A 17491-nucleotide genomic window follows, 5' to 3' on the forward strand; every position below is an offset into this window, starting at 1 on the left:
GAAAAGTAGTATGTCAGTCGCTCTTTCAGATTTTTATAATAAAATGTATTTCTTATACTTTGTTTTTCTTTTTAAATGCCAAAACATTCCGTACTTTCTGAATAGCCCTCGTAATTACGTGGCTGATGTTAGCACTGCTGTCCTGTAACAGACTAACATGTATAGTAGATTGTATCAAGTAGCCTGTGTTACAGGTCGCATGAATATTTCACATTTAATTAATCATACTATATTGCCATTATCTTCCTTACAATATTTTAATAAAATTCTTAGGTGCTTCATGTATGTCACTGCAACTATTGGAATATGAAACAATCACTGACGTAAATGTGTCCAGTTGCTATTAACAAGAGAGTAAATTCTAGCCTTTCTTCATGTTATGTTAGTCATCTGTGTAATGAGTGTTCTGCTTTTAAATTCCTCTGCAATTGTATGAGAATCCAGCAAAAAGTATCAGCCGACATATATACAAAGTTTTGGACTAATGCGAAGAAAATCTGGAATTGCAATTTAGTTTCAAGTACACTATGTATGTGTACGTACAAATTGAGAAACCTAAACTCTTCCTTTCCTATGCCATTGTACTTATGTCCTTAAATAAGCCACTCACCATATAAAATAGTCCTCTCGTAGTTCAAAGTTTTGTGTTGTGGCTCTAACTGTGTGGTGTTGTATCTTGTGTGCTAATTATTAGCACCATAAAAGTAATAACATAGCATTCATAAGCTATGAAATTGTTCGCAGATTCTCGTTCACTTATGATTACTTCCATTTGCTCCTTTGTAATGTGATACAGGGGGCAAGTAGTGGAGAGGCTGATCTTGAACATCAGCTACCGTATGCATTGGAGGAAAGTGACATACTTCAGTTCTGCCACATGTCTGTGTGCTCCCCTTGCTCGTTGACACTACACTGTCGAACATAGAATTCTGCAGACCAGGATGGAAAAGTGATTTTAGTGTTCCTGGAAACTATGTGATCTCCAAACAGATGTTATACTACTGCTATAGACTGGCACTGAACTAGGTCCTTATGAAACAGGTGTGCTGAATCCCAAAATTTAGTTATGTATGGAGTCTTGGAGCCAGAAATGGCTGTACCATGTTGACATAATGTTCAGTAATCACAGTGACGGCAGTGCCTCATTCATCGTTAAAAACAAGGACCTTTTACCTTACAATATGACACTGCAACCCATAATGGTTGTTTTCGTATTGTGTAATGTAAGTCGGTGAAGATGCGCGGGGTTTCCTTGAGCCTAGTGATAGAAGTCCAGCTTTTCCATGTAACCACTGAAGTGAATTGAAAAAAGCTTGGTCATTGGACATCCAGACATATTGAATTACAGACTTGATGGAACAATTGTTTGTACCATGTAAAGTTCTTACGGATAAAATTAAAGCGAATGGATTATTCTTTGAGCATGCTAATGCCAGAACTACACAGACTATGCAAGTTTTCAAACTGAATGAATATGAGTCTTTTCGATGGCAGGCGTACATGCAGACCGTTTGGTGCCAATAGCTGTTTCTTCTGAGCTATTCTTGACCCTTCAAACTTCCAAATTCACATTGCAATTGTGCATTATGGCAGAACATCACACACACAAAAACTCACACTCACACACACACACACACACACACACACACACACACACACACACACCCACCTCATCCTCACCCCTCACCCTCCATGTAATGTGCTAAAGTTGTCTTAGAGCATTGCCACACTACTCATGTCTGTTACAAATGTATCATCTACTTTACTGCACAACAGAGGAGCTGGGGAAATGGGAAGACTATTGACTTATCACCACATCTCTGTAGTGTATTGTAGACAATTACAGCTTTGTTAAAGATCTGAGGAATTTATTTTCTTCACAGAAATTTGCAAACAAAAAAAAAAAAATTTGTGTCATTAGATGAAATGGTATGTTTATTGATATGCCATGCATCATTGCTGGCTGGGTCCAGCTGAGTACGTTTGCCTCTTCCCTACTCCCTCGTTACTACTACTTCCCCCCTTTCTACCACTCCCCTCAACTTACAGTAAGTGCTGCCACCACTTCTTGCTGCTTGCCTAGCAGCTGCTGACGAGAGGCAGGGAAGCATGAGGAGTGGTTTTTTGGATCTGATTCTCAGAGACTGTAGACACAGCGGAAGGAGACGGTGATCATGTGTGCATCAGTGCCCGAGTGATTGTGTGAATGTGTATGTGCTCTCTTTCTGACAAAAGCTGTGGATGAAAATTTAATTGTGATATCGTGATTGCCTTTTCTATGTGCCTGTCTGCGGCTCAGCAATCATCTTTACTGTGAGTTGTTACCTATCCTCACTATTATTGATTCTCGCAGTATTTGAACAAGTTATCTGTTGCATGGATTGATCACTGTGGTCTCATTTGATCAACATTCTGTCTGTGGCTTGTGAATAACCGGCCACACCAATGGATTTCTGTGACCGGCCAAAACTGCAGGCCATTCTGCAGGTATCTGTAATGGATCGGGCCTGCCAATCTGAAGCCATTCAGTCCCACTAATGTGCAGGCCCTGCCGGTCAGATCTAGTCGCACCGATCTCTCTCAGGCCAAGTCTGTCTGTGTGTGTGTGGCGTATAGAAAGTATGGATGACAAGAAGAGAATTCTCAGTCGCTGGTGGTTTCTATTCTATGTACTAATATATTTCTCAAAAGAAAAATCATACAATACCTGTAAAATAATATATATAACACAGCGGGCACTAACGGACAGTAACAAACATAGTAGAACAAACATTTCATTGGCGATCAGCTACAGTGTTGGTTTACACAATTCTTCCACACCATGTACACTTCTTCCAAGAGGCCTACTTTTTTCTGAGGTTACTTCTCAAATCAGTGAAGATATTTTAAATCTGTCTTGCGAACTCCAAAGAAATGCTTATCTTGTCACCAAATGTGCTTTGTTTTATTGAAATAAAATAACATCAGTGGTTATAATGAAACAATTACACCATTTAGCTTGCTTCCTCCATCTAACAATAGTTCATTATAAAAGATGTTGATGTTAGTACTTAAGATTTTTGCTCGCGCCAGGAAACACCATCTGCTTGCAAGTCTTTTTTAGATATTTCCTCATTTGCACCATTGTTTCTTGTGCCATAGCTGCAAAGACAGATTGTCAACTTACGTCTTAAATTGCCCTTGAGATCTCAAAATTTGTGAGGGAAAAATGCTAAAGCTTATCTGGAAATTAGGGAAATATCAGGGAATTTCACTTGGGGAAACTTGTGGCAACCCTCATTAGGTCAGCATAAAATGAATATGTTCTACAACAAAAAGATTTTAAGACCTGAAGATAAAAAAGGTGATCTTGGATGGTTTTTAATGTTTTATTTTTTTCATATCCTTATCTCTCTCTCTCTCTCTAATTCCAGTGTATTCCAACACATTACTGTTATCATCAGCTCAAACTTTCTGGAATAATGTTAATTTCTTTCTAGCTTTGTGTCTATTTGTGCTCTGCATGCAGAGAACCTACAGTCACTTGCAACTCAAAAATGGTTGGGACCGTCACATTCAATGTATGAGATTCTCAAAATTTTTATTAGTGCCAACTTTTAAATTTTTTCACAGCCGTAATTATGATTCTTGGAAATTTTTTCAGCTGTGGTACACTGGGTATTGTTTAATCTTTTTCATTATACTTAACACCGTGCTATATTGTCTCCACTACAAAATTACAAAGAAGGTGTAACTTTAATTGCAATTGCAGTTCCATCACAACTGGCTGGCAGATTTAGCATGGCACACTTGACCAAAGATTACGAGGATGAAATGCATTGTGGTGAACAGATCACAATCTTACACTTGCCTTTCATCACCAACACTTCTTTTCTGTGAAATCAAGAAATGCATCTGGTGATCATATAGCAGTTAATTACAGATAGCTTTTATTAATGTACTCATCTACATAAATTAATGTTTGCACAGAATTTTTGTGTTTTACAACTGACAGTGTCATAATGATATTCATAAGGAAATAATGAATGCAATACAAGAAATTAGTGACATTCTGGTCACAGTGACCTGCAAAATCGTTGACCTCTTCTGCAAAAGGCTCTGACTGTGTACCTTTTGTAACATCTAGGACTTGAGCAATGTACTCATATTCTTTGATGGAAGTTTTTCATTGTAATATGCTTTTTAAATAAACAATTCTCATGAGAGAGTTTATATATTTACAAACTTTTCAATATGCTAGCACTAACTGTCTAAAGCCATCAAAGATTCAGTTTTGTCAGGGAATATTCAAGTCATGGGGTAATTCATTGTTCACAGTTCTCGTGTATGTGTTGTACCCTAACTAGTTTGTTTTCATTTACAGGCAAATACCAGTAAATGTGTACGGATTTATCTGACTGTATGCCTAGTTTGCCAAACTTTGGTGGATCCACCAAAGGATGATGCCAAGATAACAAGGGATAACATTACATGTAAAGTAACTTACTGTTCAGTAGGTAAGCATCAACACTGAGTGGCTTTCTACTTTGAATAATTAAATTTGAAAGTATGTAAAAATTGTGGTAAGTTAATTATATTGAATAAGAAAATATTTATAAAAGAGAGATTTAATAGTGATAGCAATGGTGGGCAGAGAAACTTCCGTCTTCAGCTCTTCTGTCTGCATACTGTCAGTGATTGCTTCTGTAATCTTTATAGTACAGTGGTCTCATCTTAAATAATAGTGAAAGGACCTCATAATTGTCTCATACCAACAGTAGACTGGAACTAATAGGGAACAGCAGCATTGCAACACTTGGTCGGACATATTTTTCAGAGATCATACAGGAGAAGAGTTTCATGAAAATAACAAGAATGATTCGCCCCAGGGGGCTCGTCACTCTTTGGCGGGTTCGTGCTTGGCTACCACGGGCCCCCAGCCTCTGCAGCACTTTTGCCCTTACACGCTGCATGTCTATCCTCTAGCTATTGTTGTTCCCCTCTCTTGGGAAACATGTCTGTGGTATTATTGGGAATGTTCTTCATTCTGTTGCTGACATGCGAACAGTCTATACTTTATTTTTGGCTCCCTTTTCCTTTTTTTTGTTTCCCTTCTCCTCTCGTTCCTCCACTTCTGTGTTCGAGGACCCTCTTTTTTCTTATTCCTCGCTGTACGCTCCTGAAGGCCGCGTAACAGGTGACTGTGTAACGCGTAATTCCCAGCACTGGGTCGGTAGGTAGGGTTCGCACATATTCCCTGGTACAGGCCAGGCCCAGAGAGGGGTGACTGCCTGAGCTGTAACCATCCCAAATTGTCGGTTGGCCCCTCCGTCAGGTGTTCAGGAGGTGTGACCTGAGGTCAATCACCTAAGGCGGGTGTGCCCCCTTGTGAAGGGGTCCCCCAGTTGGAAGAAGTTCACCAACGGAGATGATGGCAGTCATGGGGGATTTCCTTGCTATGAGTCAATCATCTTTCCACTCAACGTCTGCAAAACGTAAACGTTATGAGGCTAATGATTCAGAGATCCTTCTCACTGCACCACAGTTCCTTGTGGTCTCACATACTGAAGACGGTCAGTCCTTCACCACGATCAATCCGTTTTTTATCCAGAAAGGTGTTGATGCAATTGCTGGCCCTGTGAAATCCTGCTCCCGTATACAGAATGACACTCTTCTTTTGGAGACAGCTTCTGACTCTCAAACACAACTGCTTGCTGACTCGCTTCTCCACAGTTATCATGTTCGTGTCGAGGCACATAGAACTTTGAATTCTTTCGGTGGTGTAATTTGCACCAGGCTACTTGATGGTCTAACTGAGGCTGAAATACAGTCTTACTTCTCTGATCAGAGTGTCATTGCTGTCCATCGTGTAATGAAGAAGGTCGATTCCTCCTTGGTGCCCACTCGCACTCTTTTCCTCATCTTTGGCAGGGTGGTGCTGCCATCCAAGATCAGAGCAAGCTATAAAATTATCACAGTCTGGCCATACATTCCGAATCTGATGCCCTGTCACCAGTGTCATTGATTCAACCACACTCGAACATCTTGTTGACACCCAGCCAAATGCGTAACCTGTGGCAGGGATGCACGAGGGCAAATGTCTGCTTCCTTCTCCCCACTGTATCAACTGCAATGGCGGCCATATCGCCTCCTCTCGGGATTGTCCCGTTTATCTAGATGAGTGGGCCATTCAAGAGATACGGGTAAAGGAAAAAGTGCCTTACCCAGTAGCTCACAAGTTACTGGCTAGTCACAAACCTTGTGTTCTTGTGTCTGGCATCTATAGTTCTGTTCTTGTTACCACTCGCTCCTTGAAGGACATTCCCCAATTTCTGTCTTGACAGCGGCTGATGATGTCATCGTGGACCCTACTGCTATCTCTAACACCTTGGGCCACCATTTTGCTGAAGTTTCGAGCTCTTCCCACTATCACCCTGCCTTCATCCATCAGAAACGAGTGAAGGAGATTCAGATGATACCCTTCTCTTCTCAGAACCATGAGTGCTACAATGCTTCCTTTACTATGAGGGAGCTAGATCATGCTCTCAGTTCATCCCGATCCTCTGCCCCAGGGCTAGACGCCATCCACATTCAGATGATGCAGCACCTCTCTCTTGCAGCCTTCCCAATTGTGTTTTCTGCTCAGACTCACTCAGCGCCCACCAAAGTCTCTGTGCGCTGTACACTGTTCATCCCTTAGTGCAGCGGGCCCAGGAAAACTGTTACTCGCTCACTCTTGGTGGAGCCAATGGCATGTTTCTGTGGGTCTCTGGTCATGTTGGTCTGCCAGGAAACGAGGCTGCAGTCCTCGTACCTCAGCCCACGACTACCTATATTCCCTCTGATGATCTCTGTGTTGCTGTATGTCAGGAGGTGGTGGTCCTTCCTTCACAGGAATAACTTTCAACTTATTAAGCCTCTCCTGGCTTCTTGGACGACCTCCTCTCGACCGCCCCATCGGGAGGAGATTATTTTAACTCAGCTGTGTATTGGGCACTGCCTTTTTAGCCATCATCATTTGCTCAGTGGCACTACCCCACCTCTTTGTACGCATTGAGCCCAAATTTTCAGTGTCTGCCACTTCCTACTGGAATGCCCCCCCCCTTTTTTTTTTTTTTTTTTTTTTTTTTTATGTTCCATCTTGGCTTTGCCTTGTAATTTATCCGTTGTTTTAGTGAATGAGGCGCGGGCTGTCTACCGCTTTTTACTTTTTATCCACCGAAGCAGTAAGGCGAAGGCCATTTAATTTTTAGTTACGGACTTCCACTTTTGTATGTATTGTGTTTTTTAGCCCTCTTTCTACATGCCTCTTTTTAGCTGTCTCCTATTCTATCCGTTGGGACTGACGTATCGTTGTTTCCTTCCTCTCTGTGTTTGTGTTCTATAGTTTTGACTCGAGCGCGTATGACCCCAGTTGTTTTATGCGCCCTAAAACAAAATGAAACAAACAAGAATTATTCATTTCTTCAGTTGGGCTGAGCTGAGAAAAGTCCATCATGTTCTTTGATTGTGAAGATTGTTGCCAATGATTTTAGACTGTTATATCAAATGAAATATTAAAAAGGACAAATTTTAGTTTCTGACCTCCACTGCTGGATGGTAGAGTGCATGCAGAAAATAACATGGTCAGTAGATGAGCAGTCAACAACGCAGGTGTGGGGAGAGTGGTAGTGGTGGGGGTTGCGTGCAGGTGTTGCAGGGAAAATGCCAAGCACTAGACTTCTAAACTGAAGCCTACACTGACATTTTGTGTAAATAGTAAATACCTCCCTCCATGAACCATGGACCTTGCCGTTGGTGGGGAGGCTTGCGTGCCTCAGCGATACAGATAGCTGTACCGTAGGTGCAACCACAACGGAGGGGTATCTGTTGAGAGGCCAGACAAACGTGTGGTTCCTGAAGAGGGGCAGCAGCCTTTTCAGTAGTTGCAAGGGCAACAGTCTGGATGATTGACTGATCTGGCCCTGTAACACTAACCAAAACGGCCTTGCTGTTGTGGTACTGCGAACGGCTGAAAGCAAGGGGAAACTACGGCCGTAATTTTTCCCGAGGGCATGCAGCTTTACTGTATGATTAAATGATGATGGCGTCCTCTTTGATAAAATATTCCGGAGGTAAAATAGTCCCCCATTCGGATCTCTGGGCGGGAATTACTCAAGAGGACATAGTTATCAGGAGAAAGAAAACTGGCGTTCTACGGATCGGAGTGTGGAATGTCAGATCCCTTAATCGGGCAGGTAGGTTAGAAAATTTAAAAAGGGAAATGGATAGGTTCAAGTTAGATATAGTAGGAATTAGTGAAGTTCGGTGGCAGGAGGAACAAGACTTTTGGTCAGGTGAATACAGGGTTATAAATACAAAATCAAATAGGGGTAATGCAGAAGTAGGTTTAATAATGAATAAAAAAATAGAAGTGCAGGTAAGCTACTACAAACAGCATAGTGAACGCATTATTGTGGCCAAGATAGACATGAAGCCCACGCCTACTACAGTAGTACAAGTTTATATGCCAACTAGCTCTGCAGATGATGAAGAAATTGATGAAATGTATGATGAGATAAAAGAAGTTATTCAGGTAGTGAAGGGAGACGAAATTTTAATAGTCATGGGTGACTGGAATTCGACAGTAGGAAAAGGAAGAGAATTAAATGTAGTAGGTCAATATGGATTGGGGCTAAGAAATGAAAGAGGAAGCCACCTGGTAGAATTTTGCACAGAGCATAATTAATCATAGCTAACACTTGGTTCAAGAATCATGAAAGAAGGTTGTATACATGGAAGAACCCTGGAGATACTAGAAGGTTTCAGATAGATTATATAATGGTAAGACAGAGATTTAGGAACCAGGTTTTAAATTGTAAGACATTTCCACGGGCAGATGTGGACTCTGACCACAATCTATTGGTTATGAACTGTAGATTAAAACTGAAGAAACTGCAAAAAGGTGGGAATTTAAGGAATTGGGAACTGGATAAACTGAAAGAACCAGAGGTTGTACAGTGTTTCAGGGAGAGCATAAGGGAAGAATTGACAGGAATGGGGGAAAGAAATACAGTAGAAGAAGAATGGGTAGCTTTGAGGAATGAAATAGTGAAGGCCGCAGAGGATCAAGTAGGTAAAAAGATGAGGGCTAGTAGAAAACCTTGGGTAACAGAAGAGATACTGAATTTAATTGGTGAAAGGAGAAAATACAAAAATGCCGTAAGTGAAGCAGGCAAAAAGGAATACAAACGTCTCAAAAATCAGATCGACAGGAAGTGCAAAATGGCTAAGCAGAGATGGCTAGAGGACAAATGTAAGGATGTAGAGGCTTATCTAACGAGGGGTAAGATAGATACTGCCTACAGGAAAATTGAAGAGACGTTTGGAGAAAAAGAGAACCACTTGCATGAATATTGAGAACTCAGATGGAAACCCAGTTCTAAGCAAAGAAGGGAAAACAGAAAGATGGAAGGAGTATAGAGGTTCTATACAGGGGTGATGTTCTTGAGGACAATATTATGGAAATGGAAGAGGATGTAGATGAAGATGGAATGGGAGATATGATACTGTGTGAAGAGTTTGACAGAGCACTGAAAGACCTAAGTCGAAAGAAGGCCCCGGGAGTAGACAACATTCCATTAGAACTACTGACAGCCTTGGGAGAGTCAGTCCTGACAAAACTCTACCATCTCGTGAGCAAGATGTATGAGACAGGTGAAACTCCCTCAGACTTCAAGAAGAATATTATAATTCCAATCCCAAAGAAAGCAGGTGTTGACAAATGTGAAAATTACCGAACTATCAGTTTAATAAGTCACAGCTGTAAAATACTAACGCGAATTCCTTACAGACGAATGGAAAAACTGGTAGAAGCCGACCTCGGGGAAGATCAGTTTGGATTCTGCAGAAACGTTGGAACACGTGAGGCAGTGCTGACCCTACGACTTATCTTAGAGGAAAGATTAAGGGAAGGCAAACCTACGTTTCTAGCATTTGTAGACTTACAGAAAGCTTTTGACAATGTTGGCTGGAATACTCTCTTTCAAATTCTGAAGGTGGCAGGGGTAAAACACGGGGAGAGAAAGGCTATTTACAATTTGTACAGAAACCAGATGGCAGTTATAAGAGTCGAGGGGCATGAAAGGGAAGCAGTTGTTGGGAAGGGAGTAAGACAGGGTTGTAGCCTCTCCCCGATGCTATTCGGTCTGTATATTGAGCAAGCAGTAAAGGAAACAAAGTAAAAGTTCGGAGTAGGTATTAAAATCCATGGAGAAGAAATAAAATCTTTTGAGGTTCGCCGATGACATTGTAATTCTGTCAGAGACAGCAAAGGACTTGGAAGAGCAGTTGAACGGAATGGACAGTGGCTTGAAAGGTGGGTATAAGACAAACATCAACAAAAGCAAAACGAGGATAATGTAATGTAGTCGAATTAAGTCGGGTGATGCTGATGGAATTAGATTAGGAAATGAGACACTTAAAGTAGTAAATGAGGTTTGCTATTTGGGGAGCAAAATAACTGATGATGGTCGAAGTAGAGAGGATATAAACTGGCAGTGGCAAGGAAAGTGTTTCTGAAGAAGAAAAATTTGTTAACATCGAGTATAGATTTAAATGTCAGGAAGTCATTTCTGAAAGTATTTGTATGGAGTGTAGCCATATATGGAAGTGAAACATGGACGATAAATAGTTTGGACAAGAAGAGAATAGAAGCTGTCAAAATGTGGTGCTACAGAAGAGTGCTGAAGTTTAGATGGGTAGATCACATAACTAACGAGGAGGTATTGAACAGAATTGGGGAGAAGAGGAGCTTGTGGCACAACTTGACTACAAGAAAGGATCGGTTTTGTAGTGCATGTTCTGAGGCAGCAAGGGATCACTAATTCAGTACTGGAGGGCAGTGTGGAGTGTAAAAATCGTAGAGGGAGACCAAGAGATGAATACACTAAGCAGATTCAGAAGGATGTATGTTGCAGTAAGCACTGGGAGATGAAGAAGCTTGCACAAGATAGAGTTGCATGGAGAGCTGCATCAAACAATTCTCAGGACTGAAGACCACAACAACAACCACTTCAAACAAAAAAGTGAAGCATTGAACATGTACCATGCATACCATATTAATTGTGATTCAGAATTTGAAGCACTTCCTGTTAGATACAAACTCATTTCACACTGGGTGATATGTAGCATGTGAAATGCAATATTGTTCTTGTAGAATATTTCTCTTGATCACATAATCAAAATGCTCCTCAAGGAGATGATGCAAACACCGATAACCGTGTTCTCTCCAGTATGATGAATTGTGAAATATGTTTAGACCATGGTTTTAAAAAATCATAAAAATCATCATCTCTACATTTATTACACAATGAGTAGTGGTTGTGTCAATATTTTCTACATTGTTTTATAGACAGTTTTATTCTAATGTGGTATTTTTGTCCTGTCCATATTCTTGAGACATTTCCAGTTCTTTATTGCAATAGATTGTACCAGTTTGGGCTTCTCTGAAGTCTCTTTCAGCATTTGTCTGGGTATTTTTTCCCTCTAATAGAGGTGCAGCTGCTTTCAATTACATCCACTGTCTGACCTTTTCTGACATTTTTGAGGTTGAAAACTTTCTGTGTACTGTTTACCTTTCCAGTAGAGGTTCGGTAATTAGAGACTACATGATAAAATCTTCACAGCCAACTGTTTCAGGCTTTGTGCTGCAGTAGTCTAAATTGTATGAATAAAAAGTTCATTAAACCATTATGATTTTTCACTCTTTATTTTACCTTCTTTACAAGCTCTTTAGATGATGATTTTGTGTCTATTAAAAAACCACTATTAACTTTTTGTTCTTGCAAACATTTATAAGATAGTTGAATAACTGTTGTGCTGTATTCCATAGTTTTGCTATGTCTTTAGTAGGCATTTTATAATTAGTTCCGAATACATACAATTTTGATTCAAACATTCACATGGATACCACTTTTGTTTTCGATTTATATCCAGTTATCATCTGGCAAAATTTGTTTATTACACATTTTACTTTCTCTTCACATTGTCAATTTACTGCAGTATGTTGTGTGGTCCATTTAACAACACTTGTCACTTAGTAGATTTCTTCATGTTATTGGACAGATTCTCTGCATAGTATTGTAATGTGTCTTACATATTCAATCCATTCTTAGTTTATGTAACTGATAAATTACTAGCCTGTAACTGGTAAATTACTAGCCCAGTCAAAAGCAGGTAGCAGAAACTTGGAAAATCCATATCAGTTTTTGAAGTATGTTTCCCATGCACTTGCAGTGATTTCTGAACTTGCTTTCAGTGGAAGTTATGTTATCTTATCAGTTGTCACAGTTGGCTTTCATGCTTTTGACTTTCAAATCATTTCTTAAAACTACTTAACTAAATATTGAGTTTCTTAAGAACTTGACTCGTGTACACCCAGTAAAGATCTGTTGAACCTTTCTCTCTGTGTGATCAGCCTACTACTTCAGAAACAATTATATATATTGTGGGTATTCTATTAAAAAGAGAAATGATCTGCCCCTACCAAAGAAAGTGCAATGTGTTCTATATATGTCAAAGTTTTAACATAATTTAGGCACTGCTTTAATGAACTGGAGATAAGATGAATGAATTGTTATTCCTGTAGTTCATCTGGCAGTTAATTTTGCCTCCACTGCTCAAGATTATTACATTACATTTTTATTGGTCCTTTTGATCATTTGTTGTACAAGGTATACAATGTGATATTGGACAAGTCATTGTGATTTACAGTACACGTTTTTAAATCATCAAGAATTTACATTGATTTAGGCTTAATATTATCACAACTGAAGGTTAAGCTTCCATACATTATATTTAACCTTGGCACTAAATTTTTATATTTCGAGATATTCATCTATACTGTAATAACATTTTTGCATTATGGACAGCAGTTTTAAATTTTGAAGTGTCATTTATTGTTTTAATGTTTGTAGGTAGCCTATTGTATTGTCTGTTTCCAGTTTGCAGTGGTCCATTCTGTTTTAGTGTTGTGTGTGCATGTTGAACATGTATGTCCTGCTTTCTCCTTGTGTTATACAGGTGGATACTTTGGTTGGTTGACACAAGATTGTTGCTATTGTCTAAGATTTTCCTTAAAAATGCAATTACTTGTAAATCTAGCTAACATTAATTTAGTAATGGAAAATCCAAATGGAATAATGTTAATATTATGAAAAGAATAGATTGCTACTCACCATGCAGTGGAGATGTTGAGTCGCAGAGAGGCACAACAAAAGGACTGCTAAACAAGTAATCTTTCAGCCAAGAGGCATTTGTCTGGATTACACACACACACACACACACACACACACACACAATGTTAAACAAGACAGCTTTCAGCCAAAAGGCTTTCTTCTGGAGTAGACAACACACACACACACACACACACACACACACACACACACACACACACACACACACACACACACCTTCTCAACTGGCTTCAGCAACCCGTGTGTGTGTGTGTGTGTGTGTGTGTGTGTGTGTGTGTGTGTGTGTGTGTGTGTGTGTATGTCTATAAGTCAACATCTCCACCGTATGATGAAATAGCAATCTATCCTCTTCATAATGTTAACATAAAAAACTGAGCTATCAGAGAACAAAAACCAGAAACCTCTCGAGACTACATTTTCTGGGAAGGCAGTGTCAAAGGTGACTGTAAATCATAATAAAATTAAAAATGAAAAACTCCTGCCAGATCAAAACTGTGTGCTGGATTAGGATTTGAACCCAGAACCTCGCTTTTAGTGAGTTCTGATCTTATTGAGTGAGCCATCCGAGTGTGACCTACAACTCTCCGTCACCTCTCCTACCTTCCCAACTTTGCAGAAGCTCTCCTCCATACCTTGCTGGACTGGCACTTCTGGAAGAAAGGGTATTGCAAAGAAGTGGATTAGCCATAGCCTAGAGGTCTTGGAAAGTGAATCTTTCTCTCTGCTGCAGAGTGCATCGTTTTGAAACTTCCCATCAGGTTAAAAGGGTGGTTGAACCTATACCCACATCTTTTGAGTGCAATGCTCTTACCAACTTAGCTAACCAGGCATAACTCAGCCTTCAAATGGCAAAATGCCTGGGTAAAGTCCTGATCCAGTATTTACCTTTGCTAGAAAGTGTCAAGTTAAGGGTATTGCAATGCGTAAAGAGAGTCATTCTAGAAGACAGACTTTTAGCTTGAATACGAAACAAATGGCAAATGTAAAACCTTACAGTGGAATAAGAAGTTGAATCTTTGCTCATTCAATCAAACTTGTTATTGATGTGTGACTCCATGCTTCAGTCATCTGGTATCTATCTCATGAGCCCTCTGTAACCTGTTCCCCACATGGAAGGAAGGCAGATTAATTTTCCTTTAACCTTGAGGTCATTAGACATGGAGATCAAGCTCTGGGTGGGAAGGATGCGGAAGGAAATCAACAGTGTCCTTTTCATAGAAACTGTTGTGTCATTTGCCTTACGTGAATTTTAGAAATCACACAAACCTAACTATGGAGGTCTTGGCAGGGACTTGTGTCTGTCCTGTTTAAAGCGAAATTAGTGTGCTAAGTACTGTTCGACTTTCCTCCGTACCCAGGTAGAAAAAGTATACCAGACGACAAGTTAATTGTGACTGTTACTTATTGCAGTAAATCTTTGATTCAGTATTTTATATGTATGTATAAAAACTTATTGCTGAGGCCAGTTGCCTGAAAGGGATGTGAATGCTCCTGACTAGAAGGAAATCTGCTTTCAAGTTGCAGTCTTGGCACAAATTTTCAATTTTCTCCTCAGGTGCCTATGGTAGTGAAATTAAGAGTATATTATTATTAAACTTCTTGGAAGATTAAAACTTTATAGTCAACCAGTACAAAAACTGGATGTGGTATGTTTACCTTATTCAGACAACAATTTGCCATCAAGCAGCCTGAACATGTCTGGTCTGGCTCAGAGCTACCCAGATCTTTCTCATGGGGGAATTTTAATAATCATCACATCTGCCACAGTCAATATGAAATACACATTCTAAGAAATATACTCCTTCTCCTCACTGTAACATTCTAAATTAGAACCTGTCTTAGTTTTTATTATTTCAGAAGTATTATGGTGTTAGAACAAAAACTTATGGACAAGCAAACATATCAGTGTTATGTACATAATTAAGAAAGATTATTCATTTCATTTAATGATGATATAATTCCACAAATTGTGCATTTGAAGAATACACATTCATAAAATTTGTTAGTTAGCTCCATAAGCTCTTTTTCTCATGATATGTTAATAAGATCCATAGTATATTTTTCATATACTATTGTTTTATTGCTCTGTTAATCAGATCCCAAGTAAATTTTTCATACACGCAGACATTCATTAGAATTTTAGTTATGTGTATGTTAAGTTTGATAGTTGACTTCAGTTTATTCTTTGACAGAAAATCCAGTGTGTACTCGATAATAGCTATTCCATATAACAGTATTAACTTTTGTGTTGGTAAACAGTGAATCCTGGAGGCTGGGCACCAGCATCAGTGCTGAGGGCTGTATACAAGCGGGAGTACCCAAAGTTCCTGAAACGTTTCACGTCGTATGTCGCCGATCAGTGCAAAGATAAACCTATCATGTTCTGAATGTGAAACCAACATAAAAAAGAAACAATATTTTGTTACGGTCTAGAGAGTTACATATTGTAAATGCATTATAGAAGTTTACATAAATATGTTACCTGCCATAAATATATTTTTTAAAATATCTTTTTTCTGCTTGTATTTTTCTCATGCTGTATAGACACTTTTTTTTTTTCATTTTGTATCCCGTGTTATTTAAAGAGATACATTTTTTCTGTCTGAGTTAATTGTGTTGTTAAAGAACTTATTGTATTTAATGTTACTGAGTCATTTGGATGGGCCATCGATTGGAAGAAATGAAATATTATGCTACTGTGCTGTTGCTGTACCTTGTGCCTTGCTTTCATGCTGTTTAATCTGTTGTGAACATTGATCTCTTCCATTTACTTCAGTTCTACTTACTCTGTGCTCTTTCGGGTGTATTAACTGAGAGATACCAAAGATGTCAATTTAAGCATTTACAGGTGTTTATTTTCCCCTTACTGATATCTACTTTTTTGAGACATCTCGCATTTATTAGTATATATTGTTAGATTTTTTTGCATAAGAACATAAAATTGTCACTTTCCACTTTATTTATTCCCTATCTTAAATTTCAAAAAAAGTTGTTGTCTGAGTGATTGTTGGTAAAAGTTACCTTAAAATGCACTTACATTTTCTGATTTGTTACTTTAGGCATTTGGCTCTGAAATATCCCATTGTGCACGCACATTAATTTATAATTGGGCATATTCTGTATTTATTAGTGTGTCATTATGTGAACTCACGTGGAAAATAACAGGTTGATTAATTTCAGGCAGACAGCTTGCACATACTTCTATGCCAACAAAATAAATTAAATTATGTTAAAAAAGGTGTAAAATATTTTTGCACAAGGGAAGTGTATAGTCTTCCATTTTGTGTATAAAGAATTGTAAACAAGTTAAATGGTACAGTTGTTTATATTACTTACTTTATGGAATTACTTGTATCTCGATGTACATAATTGCAATGAAAATTTATTGTAAATGCCATTATAGCAGGACTGTTGTAAGTGATTGTGGCATTTCCCAGGGCAGGTGATGTGTGATGGATGTAGTGGTTGCTACAACTTAAAATGACATTTGCTGAAGTGTTCTTCAGTTTGTTTCTAGAGTTTGGAAGATGTTTTTTGTGATTATAAGGTTGGTCTTGGATTGGCATTTGCCAATAAGACTGTCACGTTGTCTACATGTTGGTACAGATTTGCAACTAAGCTTTGTGGGTAAAGTTATTTTTGTATGCCATTTGGCAGTATTAAATGCATATGGTCTACTGACTGATGTAAATAATGTACGATGACATAATTAGATCTTTGCCGTGCTGAAACATACATATGTATAAATCTAGTCAGAATAATGTGAGGGACAGCACCTATTTTTTCCCATAATTGTTTATTCTTTGATGATTTTGTAGCATATTTCAGTGTTTGGATTAAATAAGTAGACACTTTAGTATCAAATCAACTTCATGCAATTTTTGCCAAATTATTCATTTATGTGTGGAAATCTTGCGATATTATGGAACAGTAATTGTTTTATGAAATGTGGGTTTTTTTCTTTTTTATAAAAAAGATATTTTTCTATTAAACAACTGTTTACTGAAGCTTTTAGTTTTTAAACAAATACTGCTGAATCAACTTTTTCATCATGTAGCACACACTGAGTCTGCTTTTGAACATTTAGCAAGCCTAATGCTGAAAACATTTTGTTACACTGAGAGAATCAACTGGAAAACAAACAATTAAGTCAGTGATCAGATTGATTACAAATGAAACTACTTCTTCTTCTTCTGCCCCCCTCCCCCTCACTTGCAGTGTTCTTTCGTGGGTATCAGGAGATACAAAAGTAGATTTTAATTGTTTCTTTATCCCTC

The 17491-nt window shown here is 38.8% G+C and overlaps 1 protein-coding gene across 1 annotated transcript in view; it reads left to right on the forward strand.

Moving 5' to 3' along the window:
* The window catches only part of LOC124615912 (ceramide transfer protein), a 210772-nt gene extending 194161 nt beyond the window's left edge, over nucleotides 1-16611 (forward strand). Inside the window, exons 9-10 of the mRNA XM_047144090.1 lie at nucleotides 4364-4496; nucleotides 15474-16611. Of these exons, the coding sequence (XP_047000046.1) occupies nucleotides 4364-4496; nucleotides 15474-15601 (261 nt within the window). The 3' untranslated portion in view covers nucleotides 15602-16611. The remainder of the gene's footprint in view (nucleotides 1-4363; nucleotides 4497-15473) is intronic.
* Nucleotides 16612-17491: the final 880 nt, after the last annotated feature.

This window comes from Schistocerca americana, chromosome 5 (genome assembly GCF_021461395.2).
Source record: "Schistocerca americana isolate TAMUIC-IGC-003095 chromosome 5, iqSchAmer2.1, whole genome shotgun sequence".
Taxonomy (NCBI): Eukaryota; Metazoa; Arthropoda; class Insecta; order Orthoptera; family Acrididae; genus Schistocerca; species Schistocerca americana.